The 15236-nt window shown below is 31.4% G+C and overlaps 1 protein-coding gene across 1 annotated transcript in view; it reads left to right on the forward strand.

The window, feature by feature from the left end:
- The window catches only part of LOC111636408, a 4022-nt gene extending 3245 nt beyond the window's left edge, over positions 1–777 (forward strand). The window contains exons 5-6 of the mRNA XM_023381653.1: positions 2–37; positions 600–777. Coding sequence (XP_023237421.1) covers positions 2–37; positions 600–653 — 90 coding nt within the window. The 3' untranslated portion in view covers positions 654–777. The remainder of the gene's footprint in view (position 1; positions 38–599) is intronic.
- The last annotated feature ends 14459 nt before the right edge of the window (positions 778–15236 follow it).

A 15236-nucleotide genomic window follows, 5' to 3' on the forward strand; every position in this document is an offset into this window, starting at 1 on the left:
GTATTGTACCACGAAAATAGAAATGAAAGAAAACAAGGTAATTTAAAATTTTATATTTTAAATTTTTAATTAATAATTTATTACAAAACTATATAAATTTATGTTTAAATTATTAAAATTTTATTTAAATCTAAATTTTCTTCCTTCGAGATTCGTGTCTTGTTTTCTAAAAGTCACTTATTGTTTAAACACTCTCGATTTCTAAATCTCTTCTTCCTCTTCTCAATTCATCTTCCCTTAATTCTCTCCCTTTTAAACGCACATTTAGGCCTTCTAAGATGTCATTCTTTGCAGTTTCTCATATTATTTAATCTTCGTTATGCCTCTACGAACAGCATATTTTTCTTACCTATCCATTTCCTATTTTTCAAGTTAGGTTTATGTTACAAGATATTTGAGCTCAAAGATTTCTGTTTAAAATCCCATTTCTCTTCGAATTTTCTCGCTTTCATCCAGTTTCACTGTCATAAAGTACTGTAATTTTTACTAAAATATGTTATATTTGTTTAATGACTGTTAAAACTAAACACCCTTTAAAACTTTGATTATTTAAATGATATTAATACTGTGATACTGAAAAATATTTTATTATGTTTCAGGCCTGCAAATTGCGATATCCTTTTCAAGAAAGTTGGAAGAAACAGCAAGATTAAAAAATTATTTCATCTAATGAATCACCTGATGAAACAAAAGAAGATTTGGGACGTTGGGGTTGAATCAATCGCCTAACAACCAAGACGAATTTTGATACAAAAATATTTTAAGAAATAAAGAATTTTTAAAAGGTTTAAGAATTAAGGTTTAAATCTTTAGATGGGCAACTCTCCAAGAATTTTTGGTTGGCATCAAGTCCCGGATATGTCAGGCTCCGTCTCTCACCACCCGGCTTCCCCCATATTGTGGGCCATCATATCCATATCGTGAGCTTGAATGAATTCCGAATGGATTCAGTCAGACCCACGATATGGATGTGATGTGTAGGAAATAAAAGATCCTGCTGATGATCCTGATGAATATGAAATAAACCTGAAAGATGGGTATGAAATAAAAATCCCTTTTACTGTCCACAGAGAGGAAAGAGTTAAAAAATTAAGGAAAGAATCTAGCATATAGTAATGATATTAAATAAGGTTTTGACATTAGCTAACATTATTTCTCACATGACACGTTATAACACGGAGATAGAAAAATACGGGTGTATCCAGAGGTGCTTACGGTGCTACAACACCCCGTTGATACTAAAGCAATCTGTTTTATTGCTTTAAAATTAAACATCACTTTGCAATTGTCTATTCTTCATTACTCATCTTTATCCATCTCCAAATTCGAAAAACATATCAAGGGCGTTAAGTAAAGACTTACTATTTGTCAATCTTAAGAGTTAATAAGATAAATTTCTTAAAACAGAAAGAATATAACGAGTGAACAGTAAAAAGCAATAAAAGATAATTCCAGAAATGCTCTGTAGGGTAAATGATGCGGTGATCAGGCCTCATTCTAACGTCTTTTCTTACTTCATAAATACCAGTTTCGTTTTGGTCGAGCTTTAATAAGCTTTAAAATGGAAAATAAGGACAATAACATAAATCTTATATCCGTATAATTAATTATTTAGTAATTTCAATCATCGTTCAATTTAATTGTTAGACATGAGCAGTGTGCACTGTGAGCCTGCATGTAATATAGGATAAATGGGCTTTGGTTGTGGATCATAGTTTAAATGATAATATTAATATTAATATTGCATAAAATATATCTATTGTATAAGCCTACATTCATTACAAACGGTAAATGCTATCAACATGCCTTTCACAACTCTTTTTTTCTAGGCTAAATGAAATATACAGTAAAACCTGTGTAAATGTCATCCCTTTATTTGGTAAAATCTTAAATTTGTGGATAAAACTTTTCCATAAACAGTAATGTTCATCTTAAACTGAACAGCAAAACACAGACGATGTATTTGCTTCACAGTTTGTAAGTAAAATCTAGCGATGTACAGTACTATAATGCTCAAAATCTTCATTAAAAAAATATTTGATAGAAGGGATGAAAACTGCATAAGGTAAATAGAATTTAATTCTCTATAAAAATAATTAAATTTAGTTTTTAATGCATAACTTCCCTCATTTAGGAACTTTCTTATTATTTATTCCAAACACTTTTGAAGATTTAGGCTAGTTTATATATAAAATTTGAGAGAAAGGCTTTCTTTTATTTTGATGTAATTTTAATTTATAAAATTGTTTACTCTGATACGTCCATTTGCGGTTTATGTAATGCAAAAATGCGTGTGAATATAAAAAAATAAATACTGTATATTCTTATTTTAACAAGTATCTCCAACTTTCTTCTCTAAACTAAATAAATTTATCCTTGTAGTATTTTGAAACCTATTTAGCCTATAATTATACGTCAGAGTAACCTCTAAATGAAAAAATACTTCATTTCAAATTATAAAAGGAATACCGTGACTTTTACTCGAAGGAACGTGCAATTTACTGGATGAAACCAGATCATGAAATCTATACGTAACCTGGAAACTAAGGAACCAATATGGCGGCTCTATAAAGAATATTGGTATTATTACCTTGAGTTTATACATTTTCCCGAAAATGATAAGTAACTCGTTGCTGAATTTTTTCTGTAAATAAAGATGTTAGTGTGTGAGGTGAACGGACACGATTTTGTTTATGCTGTTTGAAGCTTAATAACTCCTGTACTTTATATGGAAAATTTGTCAAATTTTACAGGGAGGTTTGTGTATTAGAGGAATTGATGTAATTAAATTTTGGTGATTAAAGGTCGAGGGGTGGGGAGATAAAGATGGTCGTGTGTATCTCGAGTAGGATCGTACTGGACGATTTTACTGGATACTAGCATTTATAATTTTGTTTATAAAACTCATCCCTACTCTCAAAATTAAGCTTTTTGCCATTTTATAATAGTTAAAAATATAAGAACTTTTAATAAAATATCATACCAGATGGCGCTACTAACTGTCGCCGATAAACTCGTTGCTTAACGTTGTGTTTAAAAGTCTCAACACGTGGAGAAAGGTCGAATTTGATGCGATTACAAAACTTTCTCGTGTTAACATCCAGGAAAGTAAAAATAGAACACATTTTTGTTTACAATAGTTACCAACACGAATTAGACAATTAGTGAGCAGTTACTGAACCTTACAAATAAGGCCCATCTTTATCAATGATTTACATATCTTTAACGACAAACAGAACATTGATTAAAAAAATAAAGCTTTTAGAATGTTTATTTTTTTAAGATTTAACTTTAAAAATTAGACATAAAATACATATTAAAATACATTGTACGAAAATAAATCTCAATATTTCGTATCTACGATACCAGAGGGCGGCACGGAATAAACTAGAGAAAAATATGTTTTCTAGCTTTCTACAACAATGCAATATTTTTATTTACATTTAAAGAATAATAAAATATAAAATTTGAAGGGCAGCGGACATCACGAAGTGAAAAANGATTTACATATCTTTAACGACAAACAGAACATTGATTAAAAAAATAAAGCTTTTAGAATGTTTATTTTTTTAAGATTTAACTTTAAAAATTAGACATAAAATACATATTAAAATACATTGTACGAAAATAAATCTCAATATTTCGTATCTACGATACCAGAGGGCGGCACGGAATAAACTAGAGAAAAATATGTTTTCTAGCTTTCTACAACAATGCAATATTTTTATTTACATTTAAAGAATAATAAAATGTAAAATTTGAAGGGCAGCGGACATCACGAAGTGAAAAAAAGCAGGATGGCGCCAGTGGTCGCGGTGTAGAGTTAATTCTCTGCGGGAAAATTCTTATCACGAAGTAACCACTTGGCTATCGCCTGCCGTTTTAAATATCCTTTATAGACCTATATCAACTTGCGTAGCGCTGATTTACAGTTTACTCATTGGAAAAATCTCATTTCTTCCTTGATTTCACTCCCTCTAACTTTTTGTTAAACTTAGAGTTATTCATATATAAGGGACATTAGTGCTGTTAAATTTTCGTGGTTAAAGGTCGACAGGGTGCAAAGATAGAAGAAGAGTCGTTCAGACTTAATAAAAATTTTATTCGTTATTGGCATTTAAGATTATTTTAGAAACCTGCCTTTTACCCATAAAAATAAGAGTTTTTTTTCTTTTAATATAAATTGTTTTAATAAAATCTCACAACAGATGACGCCACACATTTATTTAAGCCGGCCNGTCGTTCAGACTTAATAAAAATTTTATTCGTTATTGGCATTTAAGATTATTTTAGAAACCTGCCTTTTACCCATAAAAATAAGAGTTTTTTTTCTTTTAATATAAATTGTTTTAATAAAATCTCACAACAGATGACGCCACACATTTATTTAAGCCGGCCATTTAACATAATATCCAAAAATAATTGCTCAAAACTTAAATATATACTTGTAAGGTCACTTTATTCTATTCAACAAAGGAAGAGACAGATGGATCCTTATTGAAGCTTATCCTAGTGAGACCGAGTGATAGTTAATCTATTTTTTAAAATGTGAGAACAAATACGTTAGTTTAAATAAATGTTATTACTGTACTTTATTCACAAGCAAATGATTGTTTAGCCGACAGTCTATTTGCCAGTGGTTCCTAAGCAGTAATTGACTCGACCGATTTCTGATTGAATAGATATTACCACAATGCCAGTACTCATTAGTGATTCGTGATCGTATATTTCAGTGTAATTTTACGGAATTAGATTTACAATAGTGTGAAGTGACGTTGCAAGTAGATACGATAGAACGTCACTATAATGTAACACCATTCAGTGATTAACTCTGTTTAGGTCTATGTTACTTAGTGATCGATATTTGAAATTATTTCCTTTATTGTGACGGCATTAAAAGTCGTAAAGTTCGCGAAGAACATTTTAGTAGGTTTTAGTATACAGTATTAATAATAATAGTTGTCTTTCTGGATCTCGTTATAATTTAACTAAATAAAGTCTTATAGATACCAGAGCCGTAACTAGGCAGGTGCAACAGGTGCACTCGCACAGGGCCCACTTTGAAGGGGGCCCAAACTGCTGTTCACAAGAAATTATATTTTTAAATTTAAAATTTTTCCACCTCTCTACAGCGCGGTTTGGCGATTACATTTCGCCTTAGATTACACCCTAGATGTCTGCTCACCAGTGTTCCCTGTTCCCAACTGATGCGACTTTTAGAGGGGACGTAGTGAGGTAGCGGAGACCTCAGACAAATCAGCCAAAAGTAGCGACTTTTGAGATTTTTAATTTATTTTTTGAGAAATTTAAATTTATGTTTATAGTTTTTAAATTTACAGATTTTTCTCTACTTTATAGAGCTCTCTGGCAACTACTATTATTATTACGATATACAAAACTGTATTTCTAGATTTTTCTACAGTGTGCGGAGCTAGAAATCCGTTAAGGTAACGTTTTGTAACAAAAATAAATCTGTCCGAGGATTTTTTTAAAATTACTAAATTGAAAACGGTAACTCCCGAATAAAATCTTAGTCTCGAGGTTGTAAAAGGCGTGCAGAAATTCTGACATCATTTTTTGCTTTATAGTGGTACGCATATGTGGTGTATACCTGAACGGCGGATTAAGCGGTAAGCGAACTATGCGGGCGCGTAGGGCCCCGAAGGGGCTCCCGCAGTCTTTAAAATGCTACTGAAAAAAGGGATTGCGAAAACGCAGAAGATAGAAATAGTCCAAAAAAACGCTTCGATATATATAGATACATGGAAGTAATAAATGATATAGCTTTATGGCCAACAATATTAACAGATGCTATTATTGATCATATTCTTAAAACAAACCAAAAAGTATAGAAAAGGGATTTCTTAATAAACGAAAAAAAAGAGTTAAGATAATGGAAATAGATAAAACACCAGATGAAGGAAGTAACTTGACACCCGAAAAATTATTTAAAATACAAATTTACAGTGTTCTTGACACTCTATTGTGTCAAATAGATTGGCGTTATGAAAAAATGAAAACTATCTGTGACGATTTTTGCTTTCGCTGTGGCTGGTCTTTACAATGCATGAGTTTGCTGATTTAAAAAAATCGGCTGCAGATCTCGCTATTAAATATAGCAAAGATTTAAAAAAGTACGAATTCACAAGTGAAATTGAAAGTTTTAATTTTGAAGTAACGACTCTTATACAAAATATAGAAACTGCATCTCCGCTTAATATTCTACAGGCTCTTCATGATTTTGGTTTAATTGAGTCTTACCCAAATATCAATGTCGCTCTTCGAATATTTCTAACTCTTCCCGTTTCTATTGCTTCGTGCGAGAGAAGTTTTAGCAAGTTAAACTTAATAAAAAATTATTTAAGATCAACTATCGGACAAGAACGATTATCCAATATTTCTATTATTTCAATAGAATGCAATATCGTTAAAAATATTAATTATGAAGGTATAATTAATGAATTTGCTGAAATGAAAGCCAAAAAAATTTAATTAAAATAAATCTTATTAAAAATCTATTGTAATGTATTTTTATTATTTTCCCAACACCAAATAAATTAAAGGGCCTAAATGCAAATTCTTGCACAGGGCACAGGAATGGCTAGTTACGGCTCTTATAGATACAATAGACATTCGCTATTTAGGTGGTAAGTTCGATATTAATTTATAAATAGTAAGAAGTTCGTGTATTAATTATTTCTAAAATTTTATAATGCAACTCTTTGAAGGCGAAAATGATGGATCATTGGGAGATGCTCGTTATATCTCCTTCCGTTAAACCAATAAAATTGCTTCAAATTATTTATTATTAGTAATAAAATTCCAGTGGGACATCAAAAAAGCAAATCTGTGACGAGCAGAAAAAAAAGACAAACTTGAAAAGTTTGAGATTGTCTCAAGTGTTATTTATTGATTAGGTGTTTCTTTTATTGGAAGAAGTTGCGTCCAGGAATAACCATTATTGTTGTTCCTATTACATTGATATTTGTTCCTACTGCATTAACAATCGTTTATTAATTAAAAGAATAACGAAAATTTACTTCTATTCTACAGTTCTACGTTATTTGATGACACAAATCTAATCTTAGAAGATCATTAATTGAAATATTCCTAGAATAAGAATCGATAAGTCGAAGTTAACTTAAAATTTACCACGACGTTTAAATCTTTCAAAAACTTCAATAAATTTCCTAAATTCGTTATTAAATATTAAACTTACTTTTTAACATAAAAAAATAAAGTAAAATGAATTGAATTTTCTTACTGAATATTCAATTGCTAATTTTCTTGAATATTTCATTAACTGGAATGAAATTTCAAATTAATAAAACATTCAAGAAAATTAACAATTTAATATCCAATAAAAAATTTCTCTTACTTTTATGCAGTCGTGAAAACTCTATCAACAATTCTATAACTGTTTCCAGAGGGCCATTTTAGCAAGGCAATTATGGGTTCTATCAGGCCACAATGAGGTATCCGGATGGTGAAGGAATCCGGAAAACAATCATTTCCGATAAAATTCCACACTGCTTTGGAGGAACTGGAATCGAATCTGGAAGGGTGTTTTTCTACCTTTCCAGATTCGAATCCGGTTCCTTCAAAGAAGTGGAAGGCTGTCTCCTGTAATGTATCCATCTACCAACGTAAGAGGCATTGGGAAGAGATCTGTATATAAAATTACTTTTCTACACAATAAGGAATCGGTGGTTGCAACACATCAAAGCATTGTTTGCGTTAAATTTTCCGAGTTTCTACACGTGTCTAGCACATAAATAGGAGCCAGTTTTCTGTAGAACTTCATCCCCTCCACCGAGTGTTGCCTTGCATTTTTTTGTCAATCCAATACTTGATTTATTTATCTTTATTAATTTAAACTATTGTTTGTAAAATATTCTCAGATTTTTCTATGTTTTTATTGTAAATTCCTGGTTATTCCCCTTCCTCCCTCTACGAATCAGGCTTGCCAAGTAAAAATTATAAACGAAGGACAAATTTTTCCGAAAAGGGCAAAATTTGAATTACACCCAACTCCCGATTATCCGTGCTAATTTGTGCACGGAAAATTAGAAAAACACGGTTAATTAAAATAGCTCTCTAAACCATAAAAAATCTTTAGCATCATCGTATTTTCCTCTTTGAAATCGAGTATGACACTAACACCAAATCATGTGATTTGGTGTTAACCACGAGCAAAACCGTAAAATTTAATAATTCACGCATAATAAAGGAGTTGTTTATTTAGTATTTACGAAGAAGCTCCGTTCGGGAGTATTCATTGGCACTTTGCAAGAGTGACATTATATAGGAGGAAGTTATACCGAGGTTCGTCAGTATCTCGAGCCAATATATACCTCAATATTAACTCATATTTTCTTTTGTGAAATGACAGCTTGGTAGAGTTACAAGTGACAGATAACGAATTTGCCATGTGACAAGCGAAATCGTCTTTTTATGTTTCTCTGTGCCAATTGTTTTGTTTTATTTTGCTTATTTATTCAAAAACATATTAACCCGTTACTGTACATGAAGTGTAAATAGAATCAAAAGGTATTGCCCGAAATTTTGTCCCCTTTATTGTGAAAATTGATACATTTTGTATCAACAGATGGAGCCATGCGTTAGTATTTTCTATACACCTTTCTAACACTCCAACTTCCAACAATCACTACCTGTAAACGGCGACCGTCTTTACAGTGTTTACGAAATAACCCGGAAAAAATGGACACTTTTTAATATTCCCCTCGGTGGCCGTCGTTAACAGGTTTGAGGTCCGTAACTGGAATTAATAATTCATTATAAACTTAGGAAAATGTATACACTATTATAATTTTGTACCTGTGGTGTACTTATGGAGGTGATGTGAGTATTGGATCCCCAAAGGCTTTAGCAATGAAACATAAACAGAACTTTATATTACATTTAATTTTTCTTCATTCGAATTATACATCAATCTCCCTAATCACCCCCTAGTTACCCCACTGTTTTGGTGGCGCAAAAGTCGGTTAACCACTGTAGAAATTAAATTTCAGCCTTACTCAAACATTTTGCTGAATGATTTTCACATAACTCGGTTAACTGAATTTCGGGCTATCCTGCATTTGTACGTACGGTACGGTATTTATGTATTAAAATAAATTATTAACAGTGTTTTGTCGAAGAGGGAGGATTGAGTGAGATTATTGAAAAGGTTAGATAATCAGAAAATTAATAATTGATGCAGAGAAGACGCAAAGACTTAAAGAAATAGAGAATAAATTCTTAGAAATATGCCGAGAAGAAAGTCAGAAAAACACGGTGTTAATATTTAAAAACCTCATCAATTGATTATATTCATAATTATTTCACCAAGTCGAGCCGTTGTGTGAAATATTTATTATCCAATAATAAATCAGACTCGTGCAGAATACCGTTTTTAATTATTTTTAACAATAAAAATAAGCTTTTTTTACAATCATTAGAGATACTATTTTTAATACACAGGCGAGTTTATTGTGTATAACACGCAGAGCAAATGGGAGTTTTGCTGCAGTACCACTCGGCGCTATAGTTTATAGTTTTTGTGAATTTTGAAATTATAATAAATAATAAAGTAAATTTTTATATTATATTTAACGATGCGATTAAGTTATGAAAGAAAGTAATTATGCGAGAGAAACGAAGCATGTGTTTACACGCTGTTGATAACGTTTCTATTAAATCAAAATCGACGTGACCTGGCAACAGTTTATATTTGATACGTGCCATTATGACGTGTGCACAAGAAACGAATCAATGAAAAAGGTAGGACGTATTCTATCGAAAATATGTACTGTCAATGACGTGATTCGTGTATTATCATCGTTTGAACAGGAGAAACAAACGTTGTTTTGTGTGAAAATTGTAAAAGTCGAACGTTAGAATGCGTGCCCGATCGACACGCCTGCTTTGGTCATGACACACCCTCCAAAAATATCAACGAAATCGAATATTTTAATATTCTATAGGCAGTAAACTTTGCAAAGAAATGGGCGAACATGTTTATAATACAAGGTTATCGCTCCTCGATTTTATCTCATGAGAAATATTTTTGATTTCCCTTGCTATTTTTATCGAGTAAATTTATTTGCGATAGAAGTTCGTTAATCCGGCACCCACGGGACTAGAATGGTGCGGGGTTACTGGATTTTTTGTGTACATTTTGTACCAGCGCATGTGCTATTTCCGATTTGTTTAATCAGTCTGAAAACGGTACAGTGCACGGTTATACTTTAATAATAAACATTCACATAATTCAAGTGCATATATTCTAGACACGTGCTGTATGTATACAATTTACATGAACTACACAAGAATCGAGTATAGAAATCTGTTTTTAGGTGCGCTTAGTGATGCGTTACGGCTTCAAGAGGCCCATGCGAATTCGAATTACTGGGCCTCACGTACAGTGTTGACTTCAGATATTTTTTCTTCCAGGGAATTTTTTGAGAGAAATATATTTTTTTTTAATAAAAGAACTCGGGGCCTCCTGTTGGTGGGGACCCAGACAATTGCCCCTTTTGTCCATAGGATAGCGCGCCACTGGGTGCGCTCTGGTTGGCTTGCATTAAATAAATAGATCAGAAGGTGTCGGATTAACGAACTTACACTATATATCAATCCTTCACCAATCAGATCCACAACTAACGAATGAATCTACTTTTGTGTATTGTTAGAAAACCGAACTTCGCTAATGTAAACCGTTTTGGAAGTGGTTACCTCTATGGAGTAACGATAATTTACATATAATGTGTATGGTTTACATATTTAAACTAAAAAATTCACACAGTAGCATGTACAGTACAGTACAGTAGCATATATTTAATATCCAATTACACATACGTAAGGGCAATTGTTTAATGCCTCATTATCTGTTATGTAATATATTTACATCAAAACCATTATACACATGGCATCACTTAAAACATAGATAAATTAACAGAAAAATGTAAGAAATATTAATTTAAATACAGAAAATAAATTAACGATAGCTATAAATTATATAACAAACCATTCGGCGTAACCACACGACACCGATAATCCTACACGTGACGTTTTTATTAGTTTCTCAAGACACTTTTCCTATAAATAGAATTTTACTTTACTGTTATTAAGGTCGAAATGAAAGGGATAAAACGGTCGTAAGCTCTTCACAGAGTCTGCTATTTTGTTAGAAGAATGGAGTATCCCTTTTTCCAACAATAATGCAAACTGTAGATGCTTATAGTGGAACATATTGATTTTTTTTTGCCTATATAAAAATACTAGAAGATTCTAACAGGAAAATTGTTCAACTGACCGTAAATTCTTGAAAATATAACTTTTCTTGTAGACTATATATAATATTTTTGTAATATCAAACCGTGAAACGGACAATGATACTGCTACTATTATTATTGAGAAAATGGTTACAAAAGACAGTTATTAAAGGAATGTTGTTGTTACTTGATCGATAAGTAAAGAAGATTCATTTTTAATTTCTAAAATTTTATTTCGAAAATAAACTTGGAAGTATAGAGATTTTGATGTCATTATCTTGGGTGTGTCATCCGTTACGACATTTTGTGTTGCGATATTCTGTCGAAGAAAAACTTAGAGGCGTGGTTAATGATTTTTTTTTTCCTTCTAGTTTTTAAAAATTATTCTTAATTAAATAAATTTTATATAGGCCTATATATATTATATTTTAAATTGCGACTAAACATTATAAAATAATAAAATGTGAAGATATATATACGTACGTATAACACGTATAAGCACTTACAAGATAACAAACACGTGCAATATAACGTATACGTTCACATAATAGACATTACAAAGGATGGTTCAAAAGTTAGTTAACCGAACAATTGACGGTGTTAACTGACTTTCGGGCCGTAATAAAGTAATATATTCGAAATATTTAAGTGAGACATTTACTTATTCAAGAGTGAGCTTTATTGAATTGTACTAAATAAAATTGTAGATAATTTCGCGTATTAAATCTTTATTTTTTTTTTTTACCTAAACAAAATCGAATGACGAATTATTATCATTATCTGAAAATGCGTTGAAATTACAGTAATTTGCGAGCTAAAATCGGTGTGGATTTCTGGAAAGAATATAAAAATCAATCGATTAAAAAATAAAAAAATAAAACTAAAATAAAATGTAACAAAAACCAGTAATATAATGCGAAAATGTAAATGTACTTACTGGATACATAATTTAGTCGCTTTCATGGAAAGACGGATGAAAATAATATATTAAAATAACACCACACCCCTCGATCTTGTATAAAATTTAATAAAGTGAAGTTCGAGAATGAATCGATAGTTAAACGTATTTATAAAGTCTGTAATGAGAAGCGAGTGCTTTAATTACACACATCCTAATTAAGCAGTTAAGGACCGGTTAACTTACTTTTGAACCGCTCTGTAAGTCCACACACAATTGCCGTTATTATTTCACAAGATTTGAGATATCGCGTAGAAATTTAGAGGTAAATAACGAGGCTTAATTGTGTATTTAGCAAGAGCGTAATTAAAGTACACTCTCCTCTCATTAAGCGCTTTTATTTACCTCTAAATTTCTGTGTTTCGGGTGAAATTTTTGTAGGAAACTGTAAAGGCTTCGAATAAAGTTTGCTTGAAGACTTTTTAAAGTACACTGAATGTAAGAGAAACGTGGAAAATTATTATTTGTAATCGAGTCAAGCATTAGGACTTCTGGAGCAACAGGCAAACTGTAAACGTGGCACCCCCCTCGAGACGGCAATGTGTAGACCTAATGCTTTATAATTATATAATTAATTAAATAATAATGAAGAACAGAATAGAAAAATAAACACAAAATTTTGTTTTAATGTATTAAATTTTATTAGTCTAAATACCTGTATCAGCATTCTCGACGGTATATGCGAACACGATAATTACACAATCGCAGCACGACCAATTTTAATTAGGATCGACAGATTATTTATACATGTATAAATAATCATTTACAATTTCAAAATTAAATATATTATTTAATTACAGCAAAATCTCTCAAGCATGACACTATAGGACGTGTCGTCCGTCTGTCCGCAACAATAGGAATCTACAGGTCTGCAATTTAACATAATGAAGCCCAATAAAGTATTTTAAAAGCTCGTATCAAGTGTATTAGTTATTAAAATTGCCTATAGAAGTAGTTTTGTCTTTATGGTTTTCTTCTTCCTCTTAAACTGTAGCACCTCTCTAAACAGGACATATTTAGGTATAGGCTGTTCAGATTGTAAAGGTTTTAATGTATTAACGTTAAACGTCTTAAATATCGAATAATGTAAACTATAAAGTAACATTTATGCTTTAACGGTAATTTAATTTTAATTTGTAAATTTTAATTTGTGTCCTGTTTTGAATAGACATTATAAAGTAACGTTTTTAAGCGTAACGTTTATAAAAGCCAAACCAAGATACAAAAGGTTCAAATAACCGTTACACCGAAACTAGATTAATGCATTTTCAATAAAAAGTAAAAGCGAAAACGGATGATTTTCTTCTCTTTCACTTTTACTTTCATTTACCTTCGTCATACTTTTTACCTTCCGATCAATAACTTTTTTTTTTTGTACCTTCGACTCGTGTTAAAACAATATATAAAAAAAAATTTAGCTTCGGTTCGTTAAGAAATATTCAAGAAAATTCATTTTTTAAGCGTAATTTATTCGAATTGTTAGCAGGAAATAAGTCATTAGAGGCGCAATGTTAAATTGTACCCTCACGTCACGTCACGTCACGTCACAGATAAGGTGACTTATCACGTCATATTTCATATTAGTGATAACTATCGATTGCTTATCTGTAGATTACTTATGTTATTTATTGAATTATATAAACAATACCTTCCGTATGGCGTAAGTTATTCGCGATATCACGTGTTCTTTTTATGATCGTCGACCTTTCTCAATGGGATACTTTCGATACTCTCTGTTTGAACATTAAAAAAGCATAAAAAAATGGCTGAGTGACACTGCACGTAGGGTCATTAATGTAAAAGCATCTAAGTGAAAGTTTGTTCCGCTTGGTAGAGTTCACCCGGTTATTGTTTTCGATACGAGATAATTAACACTGTTGATTAAATCGCTAGTTTCTGTAATAAAGGCGTTGACGTCATTGATAATATACACAGCAATACTATACTAAACACTTCATTAATGTATTACACGGGCCACCAGACTGCTGTGTATAATTCAAAAATTTATCTAAACGCGATAATATGCAAATAATCTTACTTTTTGCTCGTTGTGGGAGAGATTTATCGATTCGTTTGCTGGATATTTCATTATTTTAATGAAAATTATGTTCACCATAAATTTATGGAGACAGCTCCAATGATATAATAGCACTTAATGGCATAAAAACTACTCAAAGAGCTAATGTAGAGTGTTGAAATTATTCTTAGTCTTTCTACTTGATGAATGGAATATGTAATAAGCAATCGGGAGTATTGAATTATTGCTACATTCATTCTTTAATCAGTATAAAAGATAGGAAGAGAAAATTACCATCTGTAAATTTTAATTTGTGTCCTGTTTTGAATAGACATTTCTCTCTATTTAAATTTCTCTATTGATACAGTATTTAAGGTCAGACATCTTAGTCTCTCCGGGTACTAACTGTAACCTTTAGATCACTACTCCTGTTAGCTCCTTATTGAATGATTGCTCACCTTCACGTTTGCTGTCTGCTAGTAACCAAATTTCCATGAACGAAGGTAGGTATTGCTGTCAAATTTAGAAGAGTGGGCACTAAGAATGTACTAAACTTTGGGGTCTTCAATTTGCAGAATACACTAAGCTATGGGATCTTCAATTTCTCACGGATTTTGCCGGGTCTATAGTGGAGACTGGTGAGGAATATCTCTTATTCTGCTATAATTATTGCTTTAATTATCTTCTATCTATCCTGGCCAACGCTCAATTCAAGCCATATTTCTTCACACTGGATGTCAAAGGTCATCTATGATCTCTGCATACAAAAGGGCGAAACCATTCCGTGATAAACACGAATTAAGAAAAGCAATCATTGTCGTTTCAAAGAATTTTACTTATTCATTGAACGAATTAAAAACAATAAAGTTTTTGATTAAATTTCCTAACTAAAAAATGTAATTAATTTTTTTTTAATTTAATTTTGCTTTAATGAAAAAATTAAAGCAATTTTCCAATCAATTAATTAAGTTTGTAAATTTTTCTC

This window comes from Centruroides sculpturatus, unplaced genomic scaffold (genome assembly GCF_000671375.1).
Source record: "Centruroides sculpturatus isolate CEXI.00-Female unplaced genomic scaffold, Cexi_2.0 scaffold761, whole genome shotgun sequence".
Classification (NCBI taxonomy): Eukaryota; Metazoa; Arthropoda; class Arachnida; order Scorpiones; family Buthidae; genus Centruroides; species Centruroides sculpturatus.